Source organism: Trachemys scripta, chromosome 6 (genome assembly GCF_013100865.1).
Source record: "Trachemys scripta elegans isolate TJP31775 chromosome 6, CAS_Tse_1.0, whole genome shotgun sequence".
NCBI classification, from domain to species: Eukaryota; Metazoa; Chordata; order Testudines; family Emydidae; genus Trachemys; species Trachemys scripta.
This window is the reverse complement of record NC_048303.1, coordinates 67,846,187-67,871,953: the sequence shown is the minus strand read 5'-3', so window position 1 is coordinate 67,871,953 and position 25,767 is coordinate 67,846,187. Positions and strand designations below refer to the sequence as shown.

The 25,767-nt window shown below is 36.8% G+C and overlaps 1 protein-coding gene and 1 non-coding gene across 2 annotated transcripts in view; both read right to left on the bottom strand.

Moving 5' to 3' along the window:
- Nucleotides 1-364: 364 nt before the first annotated feature.
- YTHDC2 (YTH domain containing 2) overlaps nt 365-25,767 on the bottom strand; it is a 47,696-nt gene continuing 22,293 nt past the window's right edge. Inside the window, exons 12-30 of the mRNA XM_034774015.1 lie at nt 24,213-24,278; nt 20,652-20,830; nt 20,079-20,175; nt 19,895-19,982; nt 19,724-19,804; nt 18,979-19,061; nt 17,790-17,895; nt 16,063-16,182; nt 15,052-15,324; nt 14,420-14,546; nt 13,323-13,528; nt 12,143-12,338; nt 11,542-11,651; nt 10,659-10,951; nt 8,992-9,169; nt 6,909-7,112; nt 4,870-5,052; nt 2,055-2,158; nt 365-1,861 (exon numbers count right to left, since the gene is read on the bottom strand). Coding sequence (XP_034629906.1) covers nt 2,078-2,158; nt 4,870-5,052; nt 6,909-7,112; nt 8,992-9,169; nt 10,659-10,951; nt 11,542-11,651; nt 12,143-12,338; nt 13,323-13,528; nt 14,420-14,546; nt 15,052-15,324; nt 16,063-16,182; nt 17,790-17,895; nt 18,979-19,061; nt 19,724-19,804; nt 19,895-19,982; nt 20,079-20,175; nt 20,652-20,830; nt 24,213-24,278 — 2,671 coding nt within the window. The 3' untranslated portion in view covers nt 365-1,861; nt 2,055-2,077. The remainder of the gene's footprint in view (nt 1,862-2,054; nt 2,159-4,869; nt 5,053-6,908; nt 7,113-8,991; nt 9,170-10,658; nt 10,952-11,541; nt 11,652-12,142; nt 12,339-13,322; nt 13,529-14,419; nt 14,547-15,051; nt 15,325-16,062; nt 16,183-17,789; nt 17,896-18,978; nt 19,062-19,723; nt 19,805-19,894; nt 19,983-20,078; nt 20,176-20,651; nt 20,831-24,212; nt 24,279-25,767) is intronic.
- Nucleotides 24,851-24,969, bottom strand: LOC117879680. Its single transcript, XR_004646341.1, has one exon. It is a non-coding gene; the product is annotated as a 5S ribosomal RNA (ribosomal RNA).

Here is a 25,767-nt window from a genome sequence, read left to right as displayed (position 1 = left end):
CTTTTTGGTCCTGGGCCTGAAAGCCTTGCAGATCTTGCGCTTGTCCGTCTGGTGAGATTCCCCTAAACACTTCAGACAAGAGTCTGAGGGTCTCCCGTTGGCATAGGCTTAGCACAGAACGCGCACGGCTTAAAGCATTTTATTTAATTATGATCAGTTCATAATTCACTCAACTTCTCCCACACCTAAGAAGGATTCAATACATTTACTAAATTAGTTTTACTTTCTGTACAATATACTGCATTTTTAAAATGTGTTTTTCCTCTCACTGTAGTATTTACATTGAATTTGGTCAAATAGTATTTTTACTAAGATCATCTACTCTATATACACAAGGACTAATGATTTGAAGACATCACAAAGCTAAAACTGAAACAACTTTATTCCAGAAATTCCTTATTTCTAATTTCAAAACACTAAACAGTTAAATGCATAATATGAAACTAAGGTCATTGTTAGTAAAATTTAACAAGAAAAAATGTAATTACAATGATGTACAGTAGAAGCTAATTGCAGGTAATCTCAAACCAAGTATGTCAAATCTACACACAAAAAATTTTAGTTAAAGAATAAAAATCCATGTAGAAGTCAGTAGGCATCCAGAGTATCTTGTATCAATGTAATGTATCAATGTTCCCACAGATAAAAACAGAAGGATTTTCTCATTCACTTTTCACTGCTGTTAAAGCCACTCATGATTTTTTTCTCTCGTGAGTGTTTTAAAGTATAGAACTCCAGTCCTTTCCAAAGTTTTAAGATTACATATCTTCCCTAAACAATAATGAGTGTTAAAAGGGAAAGTATGCTATCTATTCTACTTAAAGTTCAGGGAAAGATATCGCTGAACTGCTAGCCTTCCATCTTCCCATCAAAGCAGTGCAGGAACTTCATGTATATCCTTAAAAGTCAAGTAACACAGTATGGGTCCCTATGTACCTGTACCACAATACAAAAGCATATGTGTAGGTCAGAGAAGAGAGCAATTAGAAAATTAGGTCTTCAACAAAAGATGCTACTTGCTAGAACCCAAGGTTTTTGCCTTTAGCTTCAGCCTTTGAAAAAGCTTATTGACTTTTTCTTATTGCTGTACAGATGAGAAATAAGTAGCAATGAGGGAAGAATCCATTTTATGAAGAGGGAATTATGGGCTACACAGATTAAAAAGATAGTGGGGACTGGAAATTTGCTCTGGAACAACTTTCAGGCAAGGGAAAACCTTCCTTCTCTTTCCATTCATGCTGCAAATTTAAACGCAATTTTTATTTAGCTAGGAGGTGCACCGTCTGCCCCATTAGTTGTCAGCATATATCCTGCTCTACCCCAATAATAAAAGTACCCTTGAGCATCTAAGTTGAGAAATCTTCAACAACTACACCTGGAAAATACTGTTCTCAAGAACTAAACAATAAAATGTGAAATTCTAAGTCTAATTAATATTACACTAGTTGCTCCCAAACCTTCTGCTGCATTGGGCTGTTCTGAAAGGAAAGGGTCTATTTAACTGCCTACTGTACTATTTAAAACCCACCAGCAACTTCAGCCTGCTCCATTGTTGTAAACTTAACATTTAAAGTTTCAAAATTGTTTAGACATAAATTGCACACTGAACGTCACACAAATAAAACATACGTCATTTTTCATTCAGTCAAAATCACAATAGCAAAATGCTGTTATCACACTTATTACTATGAGCTTACTGAAAACCTGCTCCGTTTTATTTTTATGATGCTAACTTTAGAGAAATGGTATCAATTTCCAACAGCCCATTTCACTACATGGCTTTTCCCCTCTTCTATTTGTGTAGGTGCTGAGCAGTGCTGGTTCTAGTGGTTATACAACAGATGTGTCTCAGCAGCCAGAACTGTAAAATTAAAGGAGAAAAAAAAGATTAAGAAAATTAAAATAGTCTATCCTTTCTCCAACAAAATTAAGCAGCAGCTTTTTTCTCTGATAGTTACCATCAAAACTGGCGAAAACACATAGTATAAAGACCAGGAGAAGTTTACTGACCATCTACCACAAGAAAAATATGACTTTACATGTCAGTATAATACCTCAAGTGTGTTACTGTATATTGTCAATCAGTTGTGTTTTTCTCTCCTAAAGGAATACGATCCCAAAGCTGTAGCAATTGTTCTCCAACCTGTGGTTCCAATTCCTGCAGACCAGAAGAAAGCAAGCATTAAATGTGTCACTTAAGTTAAGAGGCATGTTACGGATGACCACGACACAAAGAAGCCAATTACAGGAATGGAGGTAAAGACGAAAATTAGCAGTATTTGGTTTTTGTTTTGTTTGAAAGAGTGAATCCCATTAGCTATTAATACATACTAAGTACAATCAGATACAGGTGTTCAACAAATATATTACAGAAATCACCACATTAGATACTCAAATAGTATGGTGATAAGTGTGATATAAGAACCTTTATAGTACAATAGAAAAGTTGAGAATACAACCTAGCCTGGCTCAGCCAAAGAAGCAAAGGTAAAATGGTAAAGTGTCCATGTGGCTGTATTCTCAGAATTTTGAGATAAAACTGGATTCAGACTGTTTATACGTTTCTTCCATGAGTTTTCCTAGAATAGTGGTCAGGGCTCTTTCCTGGTAGACCTGCTATAGAATTCTAACACTCTGACACATCAGTGTATACAAAAGAACACTAAGCACAACTAAAAAAAAAAAAAAGAACACAGATGTAAAGAGCTGGAGTCATTATGCTCCACTCCGTTCAAGAACAGTTCAGGTGAATGGAGAGTGAAGCATAAGGAATTGGTTACAGTTCACTAATTTGTACTACCAACCTCCAGTGCGACTCAGGGTTGCACAGAAGCAACCCTAACTTAGGACATTGGCATAAGGATTTGTAGAGGATTGGGCACAGTAGAGCTCCATTCTGCCACACTCCTTCCCCTCCCATCCCATCCTGCTGACATAATTCACCCTCAGAACTAGGGGAAGCTGGGCACAGGAGGTAGCAAAGTTGCCTCCACAAGTTTTCTGTCAGTGGCGAGTTTCCCTGCACAGGGGGAATTCTCCACAAGTTATCTCAAGTCCATGTTGCGCTTACGGACACAAAAACATCTTTGGGCTGAGACCAAGTTCAGGATTTCTCAAACCCGTGTACTGCCTCTATTGCTATGCGGACCCTAGAAGCATCCCATATGTGCTGTAAAAACCTGAGCATAAAGTGCTTTCACTTTGCATCAAAACGTGACAGACTTGCAAAGATCTGGCTTTCCTTCAATTGCTCATTATATTCAAAAGCAGCATTGCCTGCGTTTTGGCCACATTGTCAGGATGGACAAAGAACACCCTAGCACACTATGCTCTCAAATCCTCCATCAACTCGTGAAGGAGCGCATGCCTTGATACTGCCCATGGGGCCATCCCAGATATACATGGATTCGCAGGATTGAGCCAGATCTGGGAACTTCACTACATGATGCCTGAGGCAACACCATCAACTACGGTCACTCTGGCTGGTGCAATGGTCCCCAGCAGACTACATGTGTTTGATACCTCTAGTTGCTTGTGGCCTCAGTCTGGAGAATTGGGGCCAGAGAGAATCAAACCCCACCCACTAACTATCTCTCAAGATAGTGATACAGTCTCCTAAAACTATACAAAAAACTCAAGGTTTCAGCTTTCAATCTTCTTTGGATGAGAGGGACTTTAACCATCATTGCTGACAAATCTGAGTATGGCTGGAAATGCATCTCAAGTTGTGGTCCTCAAACACTGTGAAAAGCAAGTTAGTTTCCAATTAACTGAGGTTCTCTTGGACATGGGCAAACCTACTGTGTTGTTTTAAAATTAAACTAAAAGCTGGCTGGATTTTATGAGCCTATTTACTCTGTATAAAAACAAACAACCCCAATTCAGAACAAGCTTCAACCAAGCAGCACATAAAGGCAAGGCAAAACAATGCAGAAGAAGGAGTAATTCCAGAGGATTTCTGACTACCATCTTAGCAATAAAATGTGGATGAGTAACACAAAACCATTCTCTCTTTAGGACAGATGAGTTTCTAGAGCATAAGGACCTAAATATTTTTTAAAGTAAATTGCCATGTAGATACAACTGGCACATTTACAGGCTTTCAGAGGGCAGCATTAGATGACAATTTTAATGTACTATATATCTAGATAAAATCACAGCTAGTCAAATTTCTAACAAAATCAGATGTGCTAAAAATCCTCTCCAAATCGATTCCCACAGTTCATGAAGGAATCAAACTACCTGCCATTTCCTTTTTTACATTATCGTTTAAAATATTACAGTCAAGCATGTAGAAGAAAGTGTTCAAAAGACCTAAGACCTATATTCTAGGATTTCCTTCCCTTTCATACCTAGTAAAAAGTACATTTATATTCCAATTCATGCAAGAAGATACACTGACTTGATTGGTTTAGAGACATTTCTTTTAACAAAAAAAACAGAGGCTTTACAGCATGTATAATTTATTGTGAGATAGTGTTCTCTACAGTTTTTAAATACATGGGTTAAACACATTGGGAATGATAAATTAGTATTGCTTCTGCAATACCACGTCTTCTGCTCTATATTGAAGATTTCAAACGTCTTTTGAAGAGAGGCTCCTCCTTCTTACCTAGCAAACCCTACAGCAAAGCCTTTAGTCAGTAAGTGGTAACACAACCCAGTGTGCCAATAACCTGAATTGAAGTTTACCAGATAGGAAAGGTAAGCGTGGGCAGAATCATAAAAGGAAAAAAAAACATGCATTAAGATTATTATATAAAATGGAGAGTAATGAAACCACAAAAACCACCCCAGCAATATCCTTTTAAATACACCGTATATTCAACACTGAGCAGTAAACATATTTCAAATGAGAATAAATGCTACCTGGCCATCTCTGCTTATTTGTACTTTCTTATTATCATTCCAAGGGTTGAGTAAGTGGTGTGCAAACTGAAAGGGAAGACTTTCTTTCCGGATCCACTCCACCTTAAACACTCCTCCCAAGCCTGTAGAGCCCCAGTCCTGACTTTTCTCACGTCCTATCTCTGAAGACATTCTAGCAAAACCCTGTGGGAAAATATAAAGTAAAAGGGAAACAACATATATTTAATTGAAAGACAAAGCTAATCAGATTGTATATAATCAAATAATACCCTTCCATCTTGGAATAAAATAATCATTTGTATTTACATTGACATTCTTGGATTAAAGGTACAAAGTACTTCACTCAAACATCAATCCTTCACCTCACCTCCATGAGGCACACAAGTATATTTTACTCCTTTTCCAGTTGAGAAAACAGAGGTACAGAATAGTTAAGTAGAGGAATCAATTTTTTCCATATGCAATTCATGTCCCTTAGTGCATATGAGTGGGATTTTTGGATTGGAATCATCGATTTGTATACTGGGGTATTAGAATTTTCATATTTAATGAAGCTGAACAACAACTCAACGTACTTAAACACCTCATCCAGCACTATTTTTCTTTCTTTAGTCAAAGACAGAAATAATCAACAAGATGTATAGATATATGAAAAGTATTTAATGATCTTCAAAAATATAAAAAAACCCTAACAAAAATCTGTTCCATGTACTGGAATGTAATTAGGCCAAAACATGCAAAACAGCAAATTTAAGATTAGAAGGAATATTTGTTCATCAGAAACTAGTTTTTGTAATCCACCTTGAAAATTTCAATGGTGACAACTGAAACTATTTGCAACTTGGCGTCAGTTTTTTCACCTAAATGCCTGATGTAATATATTAAACAGGGAGTCTAACACTGATGCGGTATTTCCCCTCTCCCCCCCAAGATCTTGATAATTTAAACAAGAAAAATACTGACTAAAATTATTTTATCATCTTGTATATTGAAATGCAAACGAAGTCAAAAGTATAGTAAAGCAATAAGGCATATGGCAATAATATTTTAATTTTCCAGTCGATTTATATTTATGTCTAGAACATATGATTACTGAACTAAAAAAATCAGTTGTCTAGGTGCAAGCGATCACGACCTAATTTGTAATTTACAAACAAAACACAGTCCCGACCAAGAAGCTCAATCTACATAGTTTATCCAAGAGAAGATTAAAATGTTACTTGATCATGGCCCACAAGTATCTGATTGCGGAGATTTCTGATCACAAGAGGCTCTAATCTAGCAAAGACATAACAAGATCCAATAGCTAGAAGGTGAAGCTAGACAAATTCAGACTAGAAATAAGGCACAAGCTTTTAAGATCCATGTTAATTAATCACTGGAACAACTAGAGATGTGGTGGATTCACCATCACGTGAAGTCTTTAAAACACGGTTGGACGTATTTTAGGAAGACAGGTTCTAGCTCAACCAGAAGTTGTGGGCTTCATGCAGAAGTTACTGGGTGAAATTATATGGCCCGTGTTATGTCGGAGACCAGACTAGATGATCATAATGGTCCTACCGTCTGGCCTTAAGATCTATGTATCTAGGACAAATATTTGGTGGGAGCTGTCTGTGTATTGGCATCTCTCCCAGTCTAGGGAGCCCCATGACTGTTAGAGGAAGTTGCCATAATAAGATCACAAATGTACATTTATTACATATATTTTTAGCAATCAGAGAAAGAAAAAAAAGAGAATGAGGATACCCTTAATTATTTTCCCCCTTTGTTTTTAATTCCAGAGAACTCATGGAGGACACAAACAGCATTCTAAGACTGAACTGCATCCAGAGCTACTCGGCTTTTCAATGACTTTCCTGTGTTCGTTAGGGGAGACCCCAGAGGGATATGAAATGTTCTTTCTCCATTACTACTTCTTAAAACAGCTGTAAAGATTTAAAATCATAAGCAAAACTCCCATTCTATGCATGGCAATTTGTTGCACTGCTATGAGACGACCAGACTGATCTAATTTTAAATGCTAATTTAAGACTCACCTGAAAATGTCCTGATCCTTGAACTGAAAATACCAAGTAAACCATGCTGCTTTCCCAAAAGGCTCTATTTAATTTTCTCTCATTACTTGGAGTTGTAGACCAGATACCTTTTTGTTGAGAAATATCAAGGTTTCTCAAGTTGCTGCTCTTCATAATGAAGTACCGAATTGGCATATTTGGTCTGGGTGAAGGAGACTTGGATCCCTGCAAAAATGAAGCAAATTGCATTTCTAGTATTTGAACAAAGCAAAAATCCTTTGCTTAGCCATCTTTTCACTAAGTTCTAGAAGAACTATAGTCTTGCAGAAAGAGGAATTTCTTTCACCACCAGTAAAAACAGGTATTTATCTCCCCCCCCCCCCATTTTAGGGTTAGGACAAAAATAAATAAATAAATAAACCTCCCAGAAATCAAGAGTCAAAGAATTAAATAAGGAATCAATTAAACCTGTTAGAGACAGAAGAAGCGTTGGGGAGTGGGGAGGAGGGTAGACAGATAGCTATAAAAAAGGAGCAAACAGAGCAGATCCAGACATAGCAGCCTCCTGCACTAACCTACTTATTGAAATGCAAGAAGCAGATTGGATCAGTATCTATGGAAATACTGTGAGAAAGGGAAAGAGACGGTGACTGAAGGCATACTCCCTGCGTATGTGAGGGGAACTGAACTCAACCAGTCCACTGAAATATTTCTTCTTGTTGCACATAGCTATCACAATGAAGCTACAAGACATAATGCAAGTGCCACAAAATTCAAATGAGAATCAGAGTGTAGCCCTGATGCACACTATTAAAGGAAGTGGTGGGGAACAGACTCTCAAACAAAAGCCACAATAGCAGGAGGAGTCCAGGTGCTAAATCTCAGTCTATTAAGAAATTGCACACCAACTTTATTGGCAATCTGATTTCTATATTTTTAGAAAAAGTATGAAAAAATATTTTCGCCTAACAAACAAAAGGTTTGAGTGGACTTATGAAATACTGGCTAAATTCTGATTTAGGAAAGTTTTTGTAGTTAAGAAGTTTGCATTTTTCAGATACATTAAACAGATAACCAAAGAATACAGAGTAATTGTAGGTGGAAAGCCCTATCTCCTATAACAGTAAATCACAAAAAAGGGAGATGAACATGAAGGAAGACAAAATGGAAGAGACCCAAAGAAAAGGGAAGAATGAGTAAGAGGTATTCAATGTAGCAAAAGAAAATTTCAGTTAAGATGTACAGTTGTACAATTGCTGATCAATTTACAGTCCAAAAATGTTAATGCTCAGCTGTGAACTAGAACGCAAGATTATTCCTTACGAAAATGGTAGCTGAATTCTCCTAATGTATTATATGGCTTTCAAATTGTGGCAAGCACTATATTAGTCTGGGGATATTATACCCATCATGCCAATTTGAATGATTAGACATCGCTTTTTAGCTCCCTGCCCTTCTATGTATGCTTGGTACCTAAAGGTAATCTCAGATTCAGACAATTTACTACCAAGGCAGATTATGGATGCATGCTAGTATACCTCCATAGTAAGGCTGCACCAAAATTTTCCCATTAAAGGGACCTTTTTATATTAGAGAGATGAAAAGGCCTATTGGGTCATGCTGCTAATTAATTTGATAATCTGATTCCTAAATAATTAAGCACATGGCATTTAATGATTTTCGTATATTATTCTAAAACCATTAGGATAAAGCAAGGTGAATTTAATTCAGTAGTAATGTATACATGTAAATAAGGAAGATACATATTCTTGCACACATGTAGCAACATGCCCTGTATGCTGCATGCCAAAAGCTTTCCAATTTGCTCTAATTCATCATTCTATGAAGAATTCCTCTGATAATGAATTTTGTTGTGTTCAAACTACAGTACTAAGGGTATTACTGTAGAGTGTAAGCGCTTAGGGGCATGAACTCCTTTACATTTGTATAGCACTTTATACATTGGGACCAGGATCCTCGATTAGGGTCTACAGGTATCCTTGTAATACAAATAATAGGCTGCTCTTTTTAACTCTGAAGAACGTCAGCAAGATTACTTCAGATATTCTATAATTTAACACTTACGAATAAGAGGATACTTTACCTTTCCAGATGATGGAGGAGAAGGACTGGCACATGGGCTGGGATAACTACTACTGTCTGTGGATTTCACAGATGACTGATCTGACCTGTCATCTGAACTTCGTTTAGAATGCAAAATACCTCTTTCTTTGTATTTCTGTGGCGGGTGAAATGCTGGAGATGTAGATTTCATTAGGACTCTGAGGGAGGATAGGTGAAGATATAAAACTGTTCAACTAACAAATGGCTGGTACAAACAGCAATCATAGCAAAAAAAAAATTTAAAGCTTCAGCTAAAGCTCCAAGAGTCTGCAGAATGACTACATGCATTACATTACTTACAGAGGTTAAACAATTTTCAGTTAACTTTAAATACCAGTTATTTGTTTTTGGAGGATGGGGCTTCTGCTCCTTCTTTCCAGAGACAAATTTGCTGGAGACGGTGCATTGGCAGCAAGCTGTCCCCTCAGAGGAGGGACATATTTGGAAATATTCACACACACACACACACACACACACACACACACACACACACACACACTCTCTCTCTCTCTCTCTCTCTCTCTCCCCCCCCCTCCCCCTTTAGGACAGTAAGATCTTTCAGTTGATCTTCCTTCCTAATGATGTATGATACAGATCGCCCCCTTCCCTACCTCTCAATCAATCTGGTTCTGAATTTAAGTGTAACGCTATTTGACAATTAAGAAATGATTTTGGTGGATTTTTTTGTAAAGTTAGAACATTTTACTTTTGAAGGGACTTGACATTATGGACACATACAAGCATGGTGGGAGACCACTGCAAGAAGCAATTTTTAATGCCATCACAATATACCATATGTACAGCTCTGCTAGGTGCCTAATGGAAGCTGTTGTATCACACAGCAGAGTTAGGGGTTTTATTATTAAAGTTTATATTTTTCTTAGTATTAGACTTGCATTTAATAGACAGTAAACCTCAGACCAACTATTTTTAAAAAGGCCTTTGAAAAGAAAAGTGCTTGTTTTTGCACAATAGACCTATGCCTAGCATCATGATCCATACACCATGCAAGGTTTAAACAACTGTATGACAAATTTGAAATTTACCCTGGTATAATTAAAAACATCTGTTTCTATCCATGTCTTTGTAGAATCCTTTACAGGAATGGAACCTATAGCACAGCCATAAACCTACCAACACAACAATAAGAATTTATTTCACATCTAGTTCAGGCATGACTTTGATTTCAATCTGGTCACCTTTGTAGAATCTATTGTAAAAATAGTTATGGTCTATTTTCTCCACTTTGTCCCCTGAAATATAACCTGAATGAATTCAAAGTATCTTGGAAATACATAAATAAAATTAAGTAACATTTTCTTCCAAGTATAAAAATGATTACGCCAGTAAATTTAATAACTTGCTCCTGTCTCAACAGGGCATGGCTTTTCATAGTGACATTTATGAGTAGATGTGTAAGAAAGAAAGAAATGAAAAAGTGGGGACTGAAGAATTAAAATGGAATAGCAAAAGTGTGAGGAGGAGAGAAAGGTGAGTAGGCACAGGTGGAATAAGAAAGCGAGACCCGCACAGAATGACCAATTTTCACTTTGTGAGTAGTCGCCTCTGAAAGCAGAAATACAGGTAACACTTTTCCACCTACAAAAACTACCACTCATTGTCTCTGGAAGGTTTCTACCAACTTACTTTTCAGCATTAGAAGAGTCATCAGAGAATTCTGTTTCTGCTGAGCTTTTTCTACTGCTATTTGATCTCCAAGAAGATGCTAAGGGAAGTTCTTCAGAAGACATAGGTCTTGGTCTTTGCCCAATTCCTGAAGGTTGCTGTAAGCCTGCAGACTGCTCTTCAGTACTTAAAACAGCTATGATTGCTCTTATAGTTGCTTCATCAACTTGAGACCAAGGTTTAGAAGGTGCTCGCATGCGGCGCAGAAATAAACTATGCCATTTCTGTCTGAGTTGCAGCAGCAGACTGGCAGCCTGTAATGAATTTCACTTCTGTTAAAAAAAGACTGACTGCAGATAGAGGGCCCCCCACCCCCTCAATATACTAAGCAGGCAATATTCTAGAGAGGAAAATGTCCAAAATGTGGCATACATCATTAATGGATCTCAGTGCAGCATAAGGACATTAATTTGTTGCAATAGGAGAAGTGGATTACATTACATATATTACTTCAGTTCTTGATTAATTCAGGAGAAGGCAGGTTGTGAAAAAACCCTTCAGTCTTGTATAAATATATCTGATAATTTGAAAAGACAAAAGAAAAGTTGTGGGCAAGTAAGCATACTTATGTTAATATACATGTTGTACCCAGGTCTTGACCAGTCACTCTGAATCCTAAAAACAAAATAAAACCTTGTTGCTTATTTCAACCAAGTCTTTCTATTTAGGTCTCCTAAGGGTGGGGTGCATGTTTGTGTTTTAAAGAAAGATGCACAATTATTTTCAATGAAATTCTGGAAGACCCGACTATTTTAAAAATCACAGTAAAGGGAAGAGATTCAGAAAGCAAACAGTATTTGCTTCTTGAAAAGGGGTAAAATTATTCAGTTAATACATTACCTACCTCAGGATCCAGTTTGAAATGTAGCCATTCATCTAGCTTCAATGCAGCCAGATTAGCAGTTGTTCTGTCTTCTATCTCGCTATCACTACTATCATTAGGAACACCATCCACTAAATTAACATAATTCAAAAAATAAAAGCTAAGTCAGCATTTTTATTAAACTGTGTATTTGTATTTTAAATATGAAAATTAAATTTCTTCCCCCACTAGTTTTGAACTTTTCTGTTTAACATTTTCTCTTTTTCCCCCCTATACTTCTAATTAAGGTGAATGTTAAAATCTAACTTTTCTGTTTAATTTATGACTATAGAACTCTCACAAGCGATTTTGATAATTTGGAGTATCTACCTCTACTTCAGTAGCAGAGCAGAAAATACTGCTTTTATTCCTCAGGTCCCATGAGGGTCCAATCCTTATGCACCGGACAAAAGGCATTCATTTTTTTTTCCTGTTATTCCATTATTTACTCTTTAAATAGTATAGTTCATAAAAATTTCAGGATGTTTTCTATGAGACCATTCCTGTATAAGCAGCACTGAGGTTCCAATATGTCAGAGTACTGTATATTATTTGAAAATTTCTAATTCCAAGTACACTGTACCTCTAAAGGATGAGGGCTCCTGTAAAGCATTACTTGGCAACCGAGCTGGACCACAGAAGAGGGACACAGTGACAGGCGTCACGGATGAACAGCATCTGATGTTGGCTATCCTGTGTGCTCTAGTCATTTCATCATACATAAGCCAGTCTGTGGGGAGTGCTTGAATTGCTGCAGCTTGACCATTTGCTGGAGGAATCTGTTAGCAAAACCAAACAAGACTCTTGTACCATTTATTTGTTAGATAATCGAAACATTCAGGAACGATTTAAAATAAAAGGTTAGGGTTGCAGGGTTGTCACAGTCATAAAAGTGTCACTGATACTGAGATTTTTCGATTAGTCCATGACAATCTGGCTCTCGGGGTGACAGTACCACTCATCATGAGGGAAGAGTGGCCAGACCAAACCTGAGCAGCACTGTGATGCCCTACACCAGGTTGTAATGGCCACATCAGGGAGCCAGGCCCAACACTGTGGGATAGGAGTTGCTGCTGCAGGGCCCTCCAGCCCCACCTGCAGGGCCACCCATTCCCCAGGTGCAGAACCCATTTCCCCCCGCCCATAGCTCATCCACACACTCTTTAAATGTCATGACTTTACACACGATTTCCTCCCAAACCTGTGACTTTTACTAAATTTACTGTGACTGCTCTGAGATTTTTTATAAAAATGCCATAATAAATCTACAGCCCAATAAACTGTATTACAGTTTACAATTGTAAAATAAAGTACAGTAAAAATTAAAATTTATTATGGCTTTATAGCCAAGTTTCTTTAGTTAAACAAAAAAAATCCAAAGAAAATCTAGGTTAATGCTTCAGGGCAGAAATCCTAGTTGCTACTGTCAATCCAAACTCAGTCAATACTACATGTCAATAAATCCTCAAAACAATTCCACGACATTTTTGTTTGGTAATTGTGTCTCACTCCCCAAGGTAAGAGGATTCTGGTTCTGGTCCAGGTGAAGATGACTAAACATATACTGCTTTTAAAACATAAGCTGACTCCAACCCATCCAGAACAATTTACAAAAACATTTTCTTTATCTTCCCTATAGTGGTTAATTTCATGCATGCACACACTCTTTTAAAGGAATAAGAACTAAGAGGAGACATTTTTATAACTCTTCACAAACAATTAAATCGGTTCTTGCGTGTGGGTTATTTGTTTAGAAAGGTTACCTTTTTATACTGAGGCTGGCTAAGAACAGAGGTAGGATGAAATCGCACTCTCTTCTCCTTCGGGCCAGTCAATACAAGGTTTTCTCTATCCACATGCACTAGATTTGGATACATCCCAGCCACTAAAGCACCTTTCACTACAGCCCAATTTTCAGAATTGGTGTTAACATCTCGAATATCGCCTCCACCTCTGGCTCTAACAAAACCTAAACGGAGGAAAAAAGATTATTGGATGTTTTAAAAATCATAAAAACAACAAGGAATCCGGTGTCACCTTAAAGACTAACGGATTTATTTGGGCATAAGCTTTCGTGGGTAAAAAATCCACTTCTTCAGATGCCCAAATAAATCCGTTAGTCTTTAAGGTGACACCGGACTCCTTGTTGTTTTTATGGATACAGACTAATATGGCTACACCCTGATACTTAAAAATCATATGTTTTTAAATTTCCATTTGAGTGAAAACAAGGTATTAATGCTTTATTTTATGAAATCCCACACTGCTTCTTATACCTTTCACACTAGCTAACATAATACATATTATTTCCATATTTAATGCAACAATTTGGTTGAGACCCTTCCAGTTAGTGGGCTTTGATATACTAAAATAAGTGGCTCTTTATTGCATACAAAATACTGAGAATAAAGACCTTGTACATGTAAGTTATTTAATGGAATAGAAATCCTAATGAAGCATTAGACCAGATCCTGGACCATTTTAGCCAAAATAATTTAGAACAACCCTTAGCTTGCTCCAAGTTATACCACAGAAGCCAGTTCAGTCCGCCAGTTGGGCTCAAGAGAGGAAAGCCAGCTTAGAGCCATCTTCTCCTTCTTAGGACCTGCACCATTCAAAGCTCAACTGGACTTAAGAATCTGATTAACTCATTGTGTTTTCGCCCATTTCAGGTTAAACAGTTTATGTGGCATAATGCGATTATCAAACTTGGCTTTCTGAGTGCCTGTATTAATATGTACTACACAAATAAGAAGTTAAGATGGCCTTGAATTTCATTCTTGTTAAAATTTGAATAATTCACTTCATCATAAATCTAGATTTAAAAAAATCCAGAAGATGTTTTTGAACAATTAGTTACCTGATGCTCTGAGCTGACCAAGCAACTGTGTTCTCATTCCTATGATGATTTCCATAGTAGCTTGAGAGAGAAAATTCTTCTCACAGAAGGCTCTCTCCCAACCATCACTTCGTGCCTTCTGCCATGCCTGCATGAAAATATTTTTTCAAATGCCTACAAATGTGTTTAAACTCAAAACTTCCATGTGATTTTTTAATTGTATTTTATTTGAGTATAATGCAATGCACTTCAATTGAAGATAGAAACAAAAGTCTAACGGCATTAAGCCTTTTTGACTTTTTTTCTGTTATCATCAAGCAAAATTCTCTCTTTATATTTCCTCAAGTCAATATAATGCATCTTGAAATTATTACTTTTTGGTAATATATTAAGTGTAATTTAAAATTAGAAATACATCATCAATGAAAACATTTAGAGTTGAATTAGGTCAACAAAAGTATGCTTAATAGATTAAAAAATTTCCTCATATATAAAATTACTAGTGGGTTCAATGCAGGGAAAGTCTACTAGGAAATACTGAAATCCTTTACAAAGGACTTACAGTCCAGCTATAACTTTAAAGTATTCCATTACTTTTATACGGAATCTAACTATTGCCATCAATACTTCTTCCTTAGATGAAATAATAATACCTGGAATGCCCTGAGAAGCGCCATATGGTCACTAAATGTTCCTGCAGTAAAACGTTTTCTACACAGCATGGCTGCACGTTTTTGTGAGGCCTGCGTAGGTAGGACAAAAGGGTCTCGATATGCAAGAGTGCAAGCAATGGTAAGAATAGGATCCAGGCACTTCAAAACAACAGCACACAACACCATTTTACCAAGGTGTGGCTCTACAGGTAAGTCAGCCAGATGATAACCAAGTTCCGTGAGATCTTCCCAGGTATCCATGGCATCTATTGTCTGATTTAAAAGAGAGAGAAGCAAGCAAGTTTAGCATAAAAGCAGGAAGAACACACCATCCAAGTGACAAGATTAGTAAAATACCATATACTAGCAACATAATCACACCCAATGTAATGACTTTTTTATTCCTCCTCCCCCTTCCTTCAGCCAGGAAGGTCAAGAAGGCTACCATCTCTAGGAGTAAGTAGTGGCAACACAGACCCAAAAAAAAGTGCCTGAGAACAATTTAAAAAGATGTTACAGCTGACTATTTGTTTATGTCCTTGCTTGCCTGTATAGTATGGATAAAGGCTTTGGATAAATGATGGTTAAGTTTGGTGAAGAATAAATGAATCTCTTCCCCTACCCAGGGTATAATGTTAGCCCAATCAGCACAAAGTGAAAGCCTGAAAACACTTAACAAAACGACTTTCATTAAGCCACTACGCAAGGAGGGAGGGGTAGCTCAGTGGTTTGAGCATTGGCCTGCTAAACCCAGGGTTGTGAGTTCAATCCTTGAGGGGCAGAATCAGTACTTGGTCCCGCTAGTGAAGGCAAGGGGCTGGACTCGATGGCCTTTCGGGGTCCCTTCCAGTTCTAGGAGATAGGATATCTCTGTATATTTTTAAATGGAGGCTTTATCTGGGAACGGCGTGCGTCTTGAACGTAGGTCTCCCACCTAGATTAACATCTATGCCACCAAGCACAGAAGCAACAAACAAAATATTAACGTATCAATCGATTTCATTTACTCACCTTAAGCATCTGAACAGCATTTCTCACAATTAAGGCTGGTGGAGGATCTGGGGCTTTCATCAAAAAGTCAGCAATTGGACAGTTAATTGGTGCTAGCAGTTTTGTGTGCAAACAAAGTTCCTATAAATTAAAAAGGGAAAACTATTTAAGAAAACCTCCAAAAATCAGTTTCTTATACTGAATATGGACTTTACGTGCAACCTTAAATATATGTAATAGGATACATCATTCAAACCTTAACAAGAGAAAATTTGTAATCAACAAAGCAAATGGTAAAATACTGTATCTTTTCCTTCCACAACACACATTAGGCATGGAGTGAATGCAAACTGTGCAAGAAAGCAACTCTGCATCAAAGATATTAATGTAGTATTCTATACAATACATAAGCACCTACATTGTGCAAGCAAAACAGGTAAGATTACACACTCAGGTTTGGCCTTTTACAAGTTTGTTGACAATGGGGCTAGACCAAAAATTAAGAAATTTCAAGATTTTCACAGCCACTAGAGAAATCTTTAGACTAAAAGATCGTAGTAATGCAGATGTCTGCATGTATGCATCAAAGATTGAACACTATGTAAATACTAATATAGAGAGACAATGGATGAAGTGAACAATAAAAAATAAGCTCTATTGTTCCTTTTTAAATTAAAGAAAAAAATTAGCTTAAGTATCACACTTTTACAGATCATTTATCCATTACACTATCCATGACACAAATACTAAAATGCTTATAAAAAGTGATTGGATGTATAGCTACTTTTAAAGCTATTTGCAATTTGTCTTTTCTTTTAAGTAAAAATAGCACACTATAAATACACTGTCACTCTGAAATCTAGCTGATTTCAAAAAAGTGAGTTGAGTATCACATACTACATATGCCCTGAGTTCCCCCCCCCCAAATTTGTGAGAAATAGTAATATTTTCCTTTATAGCACTATCAAATATACAAAATAAATTGGAAAAATCTGAGAAATACATTGTTCTCATCTCTTATTTATAGGAATCTTCAGTGTTATTTATGATTACTGGAGGTAAACATTTCAGAAAGTGTGATTTTTTAAATTGACAATATCCTTTAACAAATTACTAAATCAGTTCTTTTAAATCAAAACTAGTCCAGCTTCAGGAATAGAGCGGCTGTGTTACTGTACGCTATAACATATCAATTTAGTAAAATGAAAATGATCACAAAATGATAAAATGGAACCTCAACTTCAAATTTTAACTACAGACTGATATCTTGCAATCTAATTTTCTGTATTATCTCTGATATTTGTATAGCCATATTAAATTAAAGGTCCCTGGAAAAAAAATAATAATTTAAACACTGACTGAACTCTAGAACTATCCACCTAGAGCTCATCTTATTTTATTCTACACTTGTGCTTCTCCAGAGGCACTCCAAGTGCCCATCTTGTTTTCTCCTCCCATCCTCCGCTTCATACTTATGAATGACTAGCCTTAAACAGCTTTCCAATTCAGATACCAAGCACCCATCCATGGTTTTATGTTACTCCCCAGCCCCTATCTCTGCTCCCATAATGCCTCTACACCTTATTGGAACCTGACCAATTATCCCATATCATATTTTTATATCTTTATACTATATCAAGGTTATAAGTATTCAAGACGGGGACTTTTTTCAGCATGTTTTGTAAAGCAATGTGTAGACTTATGGTAAAACAACAGAAAAAATAAATAATTTTCAAGTGAAGATCCACCTGTAGTGGCATTCTTAGAAGTTCTGGAGTCTGAAATTCCAACATATTCTGAAATCGGAGCCTGCTGAAGAGTCGGAAACAGATTCCAGGCCGACAGCGTCCAGCCCTTAGAAACAAAAATATTATTTAAAAGACAGCTGAGAATCCAATACAAAGTGTGGGGGAAAAAAATGCTCATAATGAAAACACAAAAAGGAGATCTACAGTCAAGCACATTTAACATATAGATAAATATACTACTTTTTTTAAAACATGCAGACTTGGATTTTCCAAGAAAATGATCTAATCTTCCCAAAACAAAAACATTTAATCACCAAACTGGACAATTACAACTCCACTGCAGGATCAAAAGACAGCAGGTGGAAACTCTTCAGGAAGAAACACCTGATTTAAATACAAATGGATTTGTCAATTATACTAAGATCAACTCTCATGACTCTGGCAACAGCGTGCGGTTGCTAGATAGTGGTGAGGGTCTGTGATATATACAGAAGGTCAGATTAGATGATCTGGTGGTCCCTTCCTGCCTTAAACTCTATATGAGTCTATGAGTGAAGAGAGGCTTTAAAAGTAGGTGTAAGTGTAATTTTCACTCTTTAAGGCTCCTTTACACTCCCAGAGTGGCATGAAGTGATGCTTGATATAGGTGAAAATAAGGCCCAAATGTTTTCAAAAACCAGCAAACAGCGAGGCCTGGTCTACAACAAAAAATTAGATCAACCTAGCTACATCACTCAGAGATGTGAAAAATTCACACCCCTAAGAAGAAATAGTTAAGCCGACCTAAGACCTGGTATAAACAGTGATAGAAGAATTCTTCTGTTGACCTATCTGTAGTGTGGACAAACCCTCAGAATTGTGAATAAAAAAAGCAGAGAAGTGAATTTCTATTTCAGACTTGTATATTATAACAATTTTCCCAATTCAAAAGTCTGGTTAGGTGAAATCTTTTGAAGTTATTCAAGCCTGATTTGAGTCTCAATGTTTTCCCTATAGTAGTAACTCCAATATTATAATAGAGACATGAAGTTTTTAAATTATTTTAATTGCATTTGGATGAAAGGAATTCATTGATAGTTCACATCATAATACTTCCTATTATAAAGGCAGTGGTCTGCCTCCTTGCCACGTTTAATGTATGCAAAGTTCGATGTTTGTGAAATAAGATTCAACATGAAATGTACATTACCTGCCTTTTCTCTGGATGGCACTGGCTTTTGAAATCCACACCATTTTTAGCATGGTAACACAGTTCAGCGCATCAAAGGACTTCTACAATATTAAGGTAGAGTTCATATCACAAGAGCAAGGGATGGATTTACTAGGGTACATTAAACAAAGCAACATAAATAATTACCTAAATTATCAAACTAAATTCAACTACAATAATTACAGTAATTGGACCTGGGCATGTTTAAAGCTTGTTAACTACAACCAAGTGTTTACTTAGATCCTACTTCTCTTCCTTTAATTTTAAAAAGGTGTCTATATATTTGTAAAGTCAAAGCCAAAATCTGTTCAATGTAATTTTTCTGGCTATCAGGTTCTTTTAAACTTATAATGCCTAGTATTGCACAGAAAGTGAGTTGTATTTCCCCTCGCTTTATCATAGGGCTAAGCATAAACATCTCTTGTTATTGTACTTGATTAAATTTTATTTCTTCTTTGCCACATTTGTAAATTACCATATTTTCCTAAATTTGGTATTTGAGTGCAAAATACAACCATACTAAACATTTATAACATCATTTTAGTTGTCAAAAGATTTGCATTCAAGAATCCTCAATAAGTTCAGTTCCATGTGCCAGTAATAACCCTGCTAATAACGTTTTCCTACCGGTACTGTTAACATCTTTACTTAAAATATGTACCACTTCACACTTCTCTGCATTATTTCTTTCAGCAATATTAACCCGAAGTTTACACAACCATACCTCTTTCATCTTGCCAGAATCAATAACAAAGACAACATCATTGACTGTGATGCTGGTTTCTGCAATATTAGTAGAAAGAATCTGTAACAATAAAGTTATTTTATAGTAACTGTAGAAATGAAGACAGCATAAATAAAAGTGAACAGCTGAAAAAAGTAATTTGATACTTGCTATTTTGCGAATGCCCGGAGGTGTAGTTTTTAGCACCTTCTTCTGATCTGATGTTTGCATATTTGAATGCAGCATAAAAACTTGATATCTAATGGCAAAATAGAAGTGAAATTTTAAAAATATATATATATATTTTTTTATGTTAAGAAGCATTAAAATCAGCAACAGAAACTAAAGAATTTACCTGTGAGCATTATCAGCAAACCTCTTGTCATCAAACAGAATGCGATCCCTCAAGCCAACTATCTCATCATATCCAGGAAGAAAAATTAAAACTGCTCCTTTAAGGGGAAAAAAAAAAGTCAAAGTAGGATACAGATGTTACATAGGAAACTCATTTTAAATCACAGAAAAACATGCTCCAGTAATATGTATTTGTAAATACACAAAGGATTTACATGCAGTACTTCAGTGTATGTAGTTATTACTATTCCAAAAAGACAAGTGCGATCACAGATACCTCTGAAACAAGCTGTATCCACAGTACGGTGGAGTCGCATCACAAGCGCATTTAACTTACGCGATTTTAACTATACGCGCTCGGCAAAACAAAAAACAAAAAACAAAAAAAAAAAAGAGAAAAACAACAATTTAAATACTGTACCTGTAGTGCAGGCGATTCCGCCCACCATTCCTCTCAATGAGCGTTTGACTATACGCGATTTTCGCCTTACGCACTGACTTCCTGTACCTAACCCCTGCGTAATATGCGACTCCCCTGTAATTTACTAAATAAACATTTTTAATACATGCTTACCAGCATCACAACTATGACAGATGTTGTAAAGTAGGTGTATTATCAGATCCAGATCCACTTTTTCATCATCAAAACTGTGATGATAAGCTTTCAATAGTTCTCTGTCTTCTGTACTAAGATCACCACCATTTGCCTGCACTAGAGAACTTTCATCCAGATTTCCAAACTCCAATGAAGCACTGAAATATATACACAAAGTCACCAAGTGATTGGGCAACAAAATAGTAAATGAAATTTAATGTGGATAAATTTAAAATAATGCACACTGGGAAAAATAACCCCAACTCTACATACAATATGATGAGGGCTAATTTAGCTACAACTAATCAGGAAAAAGATCTTGGATTCATCGTGGATAGTTCTCTGAAGACATCCACGCAGTGTGCAGCGGCAGTCAAAAAAGCAAACAGGATGTTAGGAATCATTAAAAAGGGGATAGAGAATAAGACGGAGAATATATTATTGCCCTTATATAAATCCATGGTACGCCCACATCTTGAATACTGCGTACAGATGTGGTCTCCTCATCTCAAAAAAGATATACTGGCATTAGAAAAGGTTCAGAGAAGGGGAACTAAAATGATTAGAGGTTTGAAACGGGTCCCATATGAGGAGAGATTAAAGAGGCTAGGACTTGGAAAAGAGGAGACTGGGGGGGGAGGGGGAGATATAATAGAGGTATATAAAATCATGAGTGATGTGGAGAAAGTGAATAAGGAAAAGTTATTTACTTATTCCCATAATACAAGAACTAGGGGCCACCAAATGAAATTAATGGGCAGCAGGTTTAAAACAAATAGAAGAGAGTTCTTTACACAGTGCACAGTCAACTTGTGGAACTCCTTGCCTGAGGAGGTTGTGAAGGCTAGGACTATAACAGGGTTTAAAGGAGAACTGGATAAATTCATGGAGGTTAAGTCCATTAATGGCTATTAGCCAGGATGGGTAAGGAATGGTGTCCCTAGCCTCTGTTTGTCAGAGGGTGGTGATGGACGGCAGGAGAGAGATCACTTGATCATTACCTGTTAGGTTCACTCCCGCAGGGGCACCTGGCATTGGCCACTGTCGGTAGACAGGATACTGGGCTGGATGGACCTTTAGTCTGACCCAATATGGCCATTCTTATGTTACATAAAATAAGTTTATCCCTCAAGAAACAAGAGTGGAAGTGTGCATCAAACAACTAGGCTTCCCTGTAGCCATGAATTCAAAATAAGATCAGAACTACCAAGATATCCAGTTCTTATTTCATACTGAAATATTTGAGATGGTGTAGGTAATAACAGAATATTCACAACAGCAAATTACTATTCACTGACTTTAGTGATTTAAGTGCCAATGCCATTCAGCACTTAACATGCTTAATGAGCTGAAATGCTTTGTTTAATCAGGGCTTTAAATGGTTATACTTTCACTTGTTTTTAATGCCAGTCACCCAATTTATCTTTTAAAAGGAAAAACAGTAGCTGGAAAATGTATTTTTTCCCCCACCAGCATGTAGCTATACCCAGCTAAATAAACACACAGCTGCAGTTTGACTAGGTCATAAATCAGTTTAACAGTTACGTTTTAGCAGTAGTAAAATGATCTAAAACCAATAAGGCTTTTATCATGATAAAAAGAGATCTATGATCCAAGCTATTATTTTTGAATATTCCAGTGTATATATTATATATGCATCTATTACTTGTCAATACATAATATCATGCTAAGACAGTACAGCGACAACCACATCTTGAATAAAATATTCCAAAAACAGAAATGCAGTTTACATTATGTTGCTAAATCCCATTTCAACTAGAGGACTTTTACTCTGGAAGAGCTGAACTGATTTAACTTGTATTCTAAAGCCTTGTCTGCACATAAAAATTGTAGCATTTTAACAATACTTGTACAGTTAAAGCAAAACTACTTTAGTGTGAACATACTTATATCACTATAAAGGTGCCTTATACTGGGATAGCTATGCCCATAGAGAAGGGGAATAAGCTATAATGGCTCTTTTATATTGATATAAGTATACCCATCCTAAGATTATACCAATTAAACAATTTTGACAAGAAAAAAAATAACACCCTTATTAAAAACTGCGAGGACAAAGCATTAGAAATTTCCTCCTACTCTCAAGTCAGATATATTTATTTTTCTTTGAATGTGCTTTAGCCTTGGTATCAAACAAAAATATTTATAGAAAACATTTATGCATGAAAAAACAACATACATAGTCTATTACACAGACAATTTGACTATCTTGTGCGATTTAGGAATACTTTATATTTGTTCAATTTGGCCATGCCAGCAATGATATTGCCAAAGTGCAAGTGAAATGCACTGAATAGATATCTGTAAGTATCTTTTCTCCCTTCATTTTGCTCAAGTTGATTTGTTTTATAGCTCATCTAAGGGTATGTCTTCACTACTGGCTGGATCGGCAGAAATATTAGTCCTGTTTGCTATTTACTATTTAAATGCTGGATGTTTTGATGTGGGTTTGGTTTATTTTTAGTATTTCAACACCAAAATCCTCCTTAATAACAGGCTTATAGTTCATAGCTTAGCATTTCCCCACAAATGGGGCCTAAACTCATTTTGTTTTCTATTTCATTGCAATCCCTTTCCTGACTCTCTCCCCATCCTTTAACATATTAAAAAGCAATTTAGAACGCACTTTTTTTCAACACCAGGAATTATATGCTGAGACCACTCAATGGTTCTCCCTGACCTCCCCAACCCCCCGCACGCTTCTACAAAATCTTGAAAGAAACTCCTTCAACAAAACATCTGCAGCACAGCTATATTTCACATTTTTCTGGCCACAATGGAAGCGGCGGCCAGTATGTCCCTCGGCCCATGCAGCTTCCAGCAGCTCCCACTGGCCTGGAGCAGCGAACCGCGGCCATTGGGAACCACGATCGGCTGAACCTGTGGACGTGGCAGGTAAACAAACCAGCCCGACCTGCCAGGGGCGTTCCCTGCACAAGTGGCGGAACAAGTTTGGGAACAACTGCATTATAGAGTTTTGTTTCATGCCCACTATAGCAGTCTTCATTGCTGGGTGACTAAGCTCTGCGAGGAGACAAAGAGCAGTTCAAACACTTGGATTGGGAGCCCTGGAACTGTAAGCCGTTCTCACTCTTTGCTTTTCTGCTTGGACAGCATGTTAAAGTTCTCCTACTTTTGCTTTCCCTTCTCTTCTGCTTCCAGGTAGGGAAGTTTTTTAAATGTACTTTTTCCTCTTTGCTATAACTTTTGTCTTGTTAAACTGGTGCTTTGAAAACCTTCTTAAACCCTGCACAAGCGGCGGAACAAGTTTGGGAACCACTGCTATAATGTATTTGATATATATTTTTAAAACCACCTAGTCTTATTTGAGGAGGTTTACTTTTTAAAAAGCAAGAATTATCTTCCGGATTTATTATACCTAGTTTTGCAAATTGGCTTTTTTGTGCCAGATTTTAGAAGCTAGAGAACTAAACATTGTTGTACCCATTAAAGTTATGTACGAATATAATAGGCATTTACATGTTAAATAACTGTTTCAGCAAAGCAGGAATACCTTACCTGTAAGATTCCAGAAGATCTACAATCTCAGTCTGTCCAAAATGTTTAGCCCAATCCAAAGCCATCCTACAACAGTTACAAAGTGTTCTTTACTGTCTCATTCAGAACTACAAATACCTTATATCAGTCAACTACAGATTCTATGTACCCTTTAAACACTTGTCGTACTCTCATCACTGTAGTATCCACCAAATATATATTTTCACATTTGAAAGCACGATATCCAAATAATACAGTATACAGAAATCCCCGCAAAGTAAGTTTGCCAGCTCTGTGCAAGAGCAAGTACAAGCAAGCTATAGCGAAAAATAATTTTTCACTTCTTCTGTTGGAAAACATAAACCTATGTGCAATATTGAGTCACACTTTGTATCTTTCCTTCACTACTGCCTATACGCCACATGCAAGTGTTCTGAAATTTAATTTAATTAATTTAATTTAATTAATGGAGATATCCCATCTCCTAGAACTGGAAGGGACCTTGAAAGGTCATTGAGTCCAGCCCCCTGCCTTCACTAGCAGGACCAAGTACTGATTTTGCCCCAGATCCCCAAGTGGCCCCCTCAAGGATTGAACTCACTACCCTGGGTTTAGCAGGCCAGTGCTCAAACCACTGAGCTATCCCCCACCCCCAAAAAAGCCTACAGCACCCAGTAGTCCCAGGAGGTCTCCCATCCTAGTACTAACCAGGCCCGACCCTGCTTAGCTTCCGAGATCAGACGAGATTGGGCGTGTTCAGGGTGGTATGGCCGTAGGATGGCATACCTAGTATTCTCCGAAGACTAAGAGATTCATATGCTCAAAGATGTGGTTTTTCAAATTAAAATTCCTCTGTTCATTATTTCCTTATAAAGCCAATTTTACTCTTCTCTCCCTAAATCAAATCTGTTTTGCATGTTTCTGGTATCAGTATCTGCCGGATATAAATCCACTGGTAGACTAATTCCTACTTCATTTTGTATTACAATGATCTACCGTGATCTTAAGTTATCTTTTCTAATATCTAGAACAATGAATTAATGGTTACAGATGTGTGAAAGTCAAGGGATATTATAGTTATAGACAGGTTTCAGAGTAGCAGCCGTGTTAGTCTGTATCCGCAAAAAGAACAGGAGTACTTGTGGCACCTTAGAGACTAACAAATTTTAGTAATAAATTTGTTAGTCTCTAAGGTGCCACAAGTACTCCTGTTCTTTTTATATTTATAGACAGTACCACAAGTCATTCCTGAAGAGAAAGAAGGTCCGAATAATACCATGTACTCTCTTTTCAGTCTTGCATATATAGCTCCCAATTAATACAAATGGCAAAGCATTTTGACCCTGGTCCACTGCCTATTGGAGTAAATGGAAAAACTCTTGTTTACTTCAATGGATTCTGGCTTAGGTCCATTGAAAGGGGAACCATATGCCAGTACACTTAAAAACAATTCCAAAGCAAAGATTTTACAAGTAAATATTTTGAAAAGCTTTGGGGGGGGGGGGGGGGGGGAAAAAAAATAAGAAAGTGACATTGATAAAAAAAATAAAAAAAAAAAAGGGACATAAAAAAAATA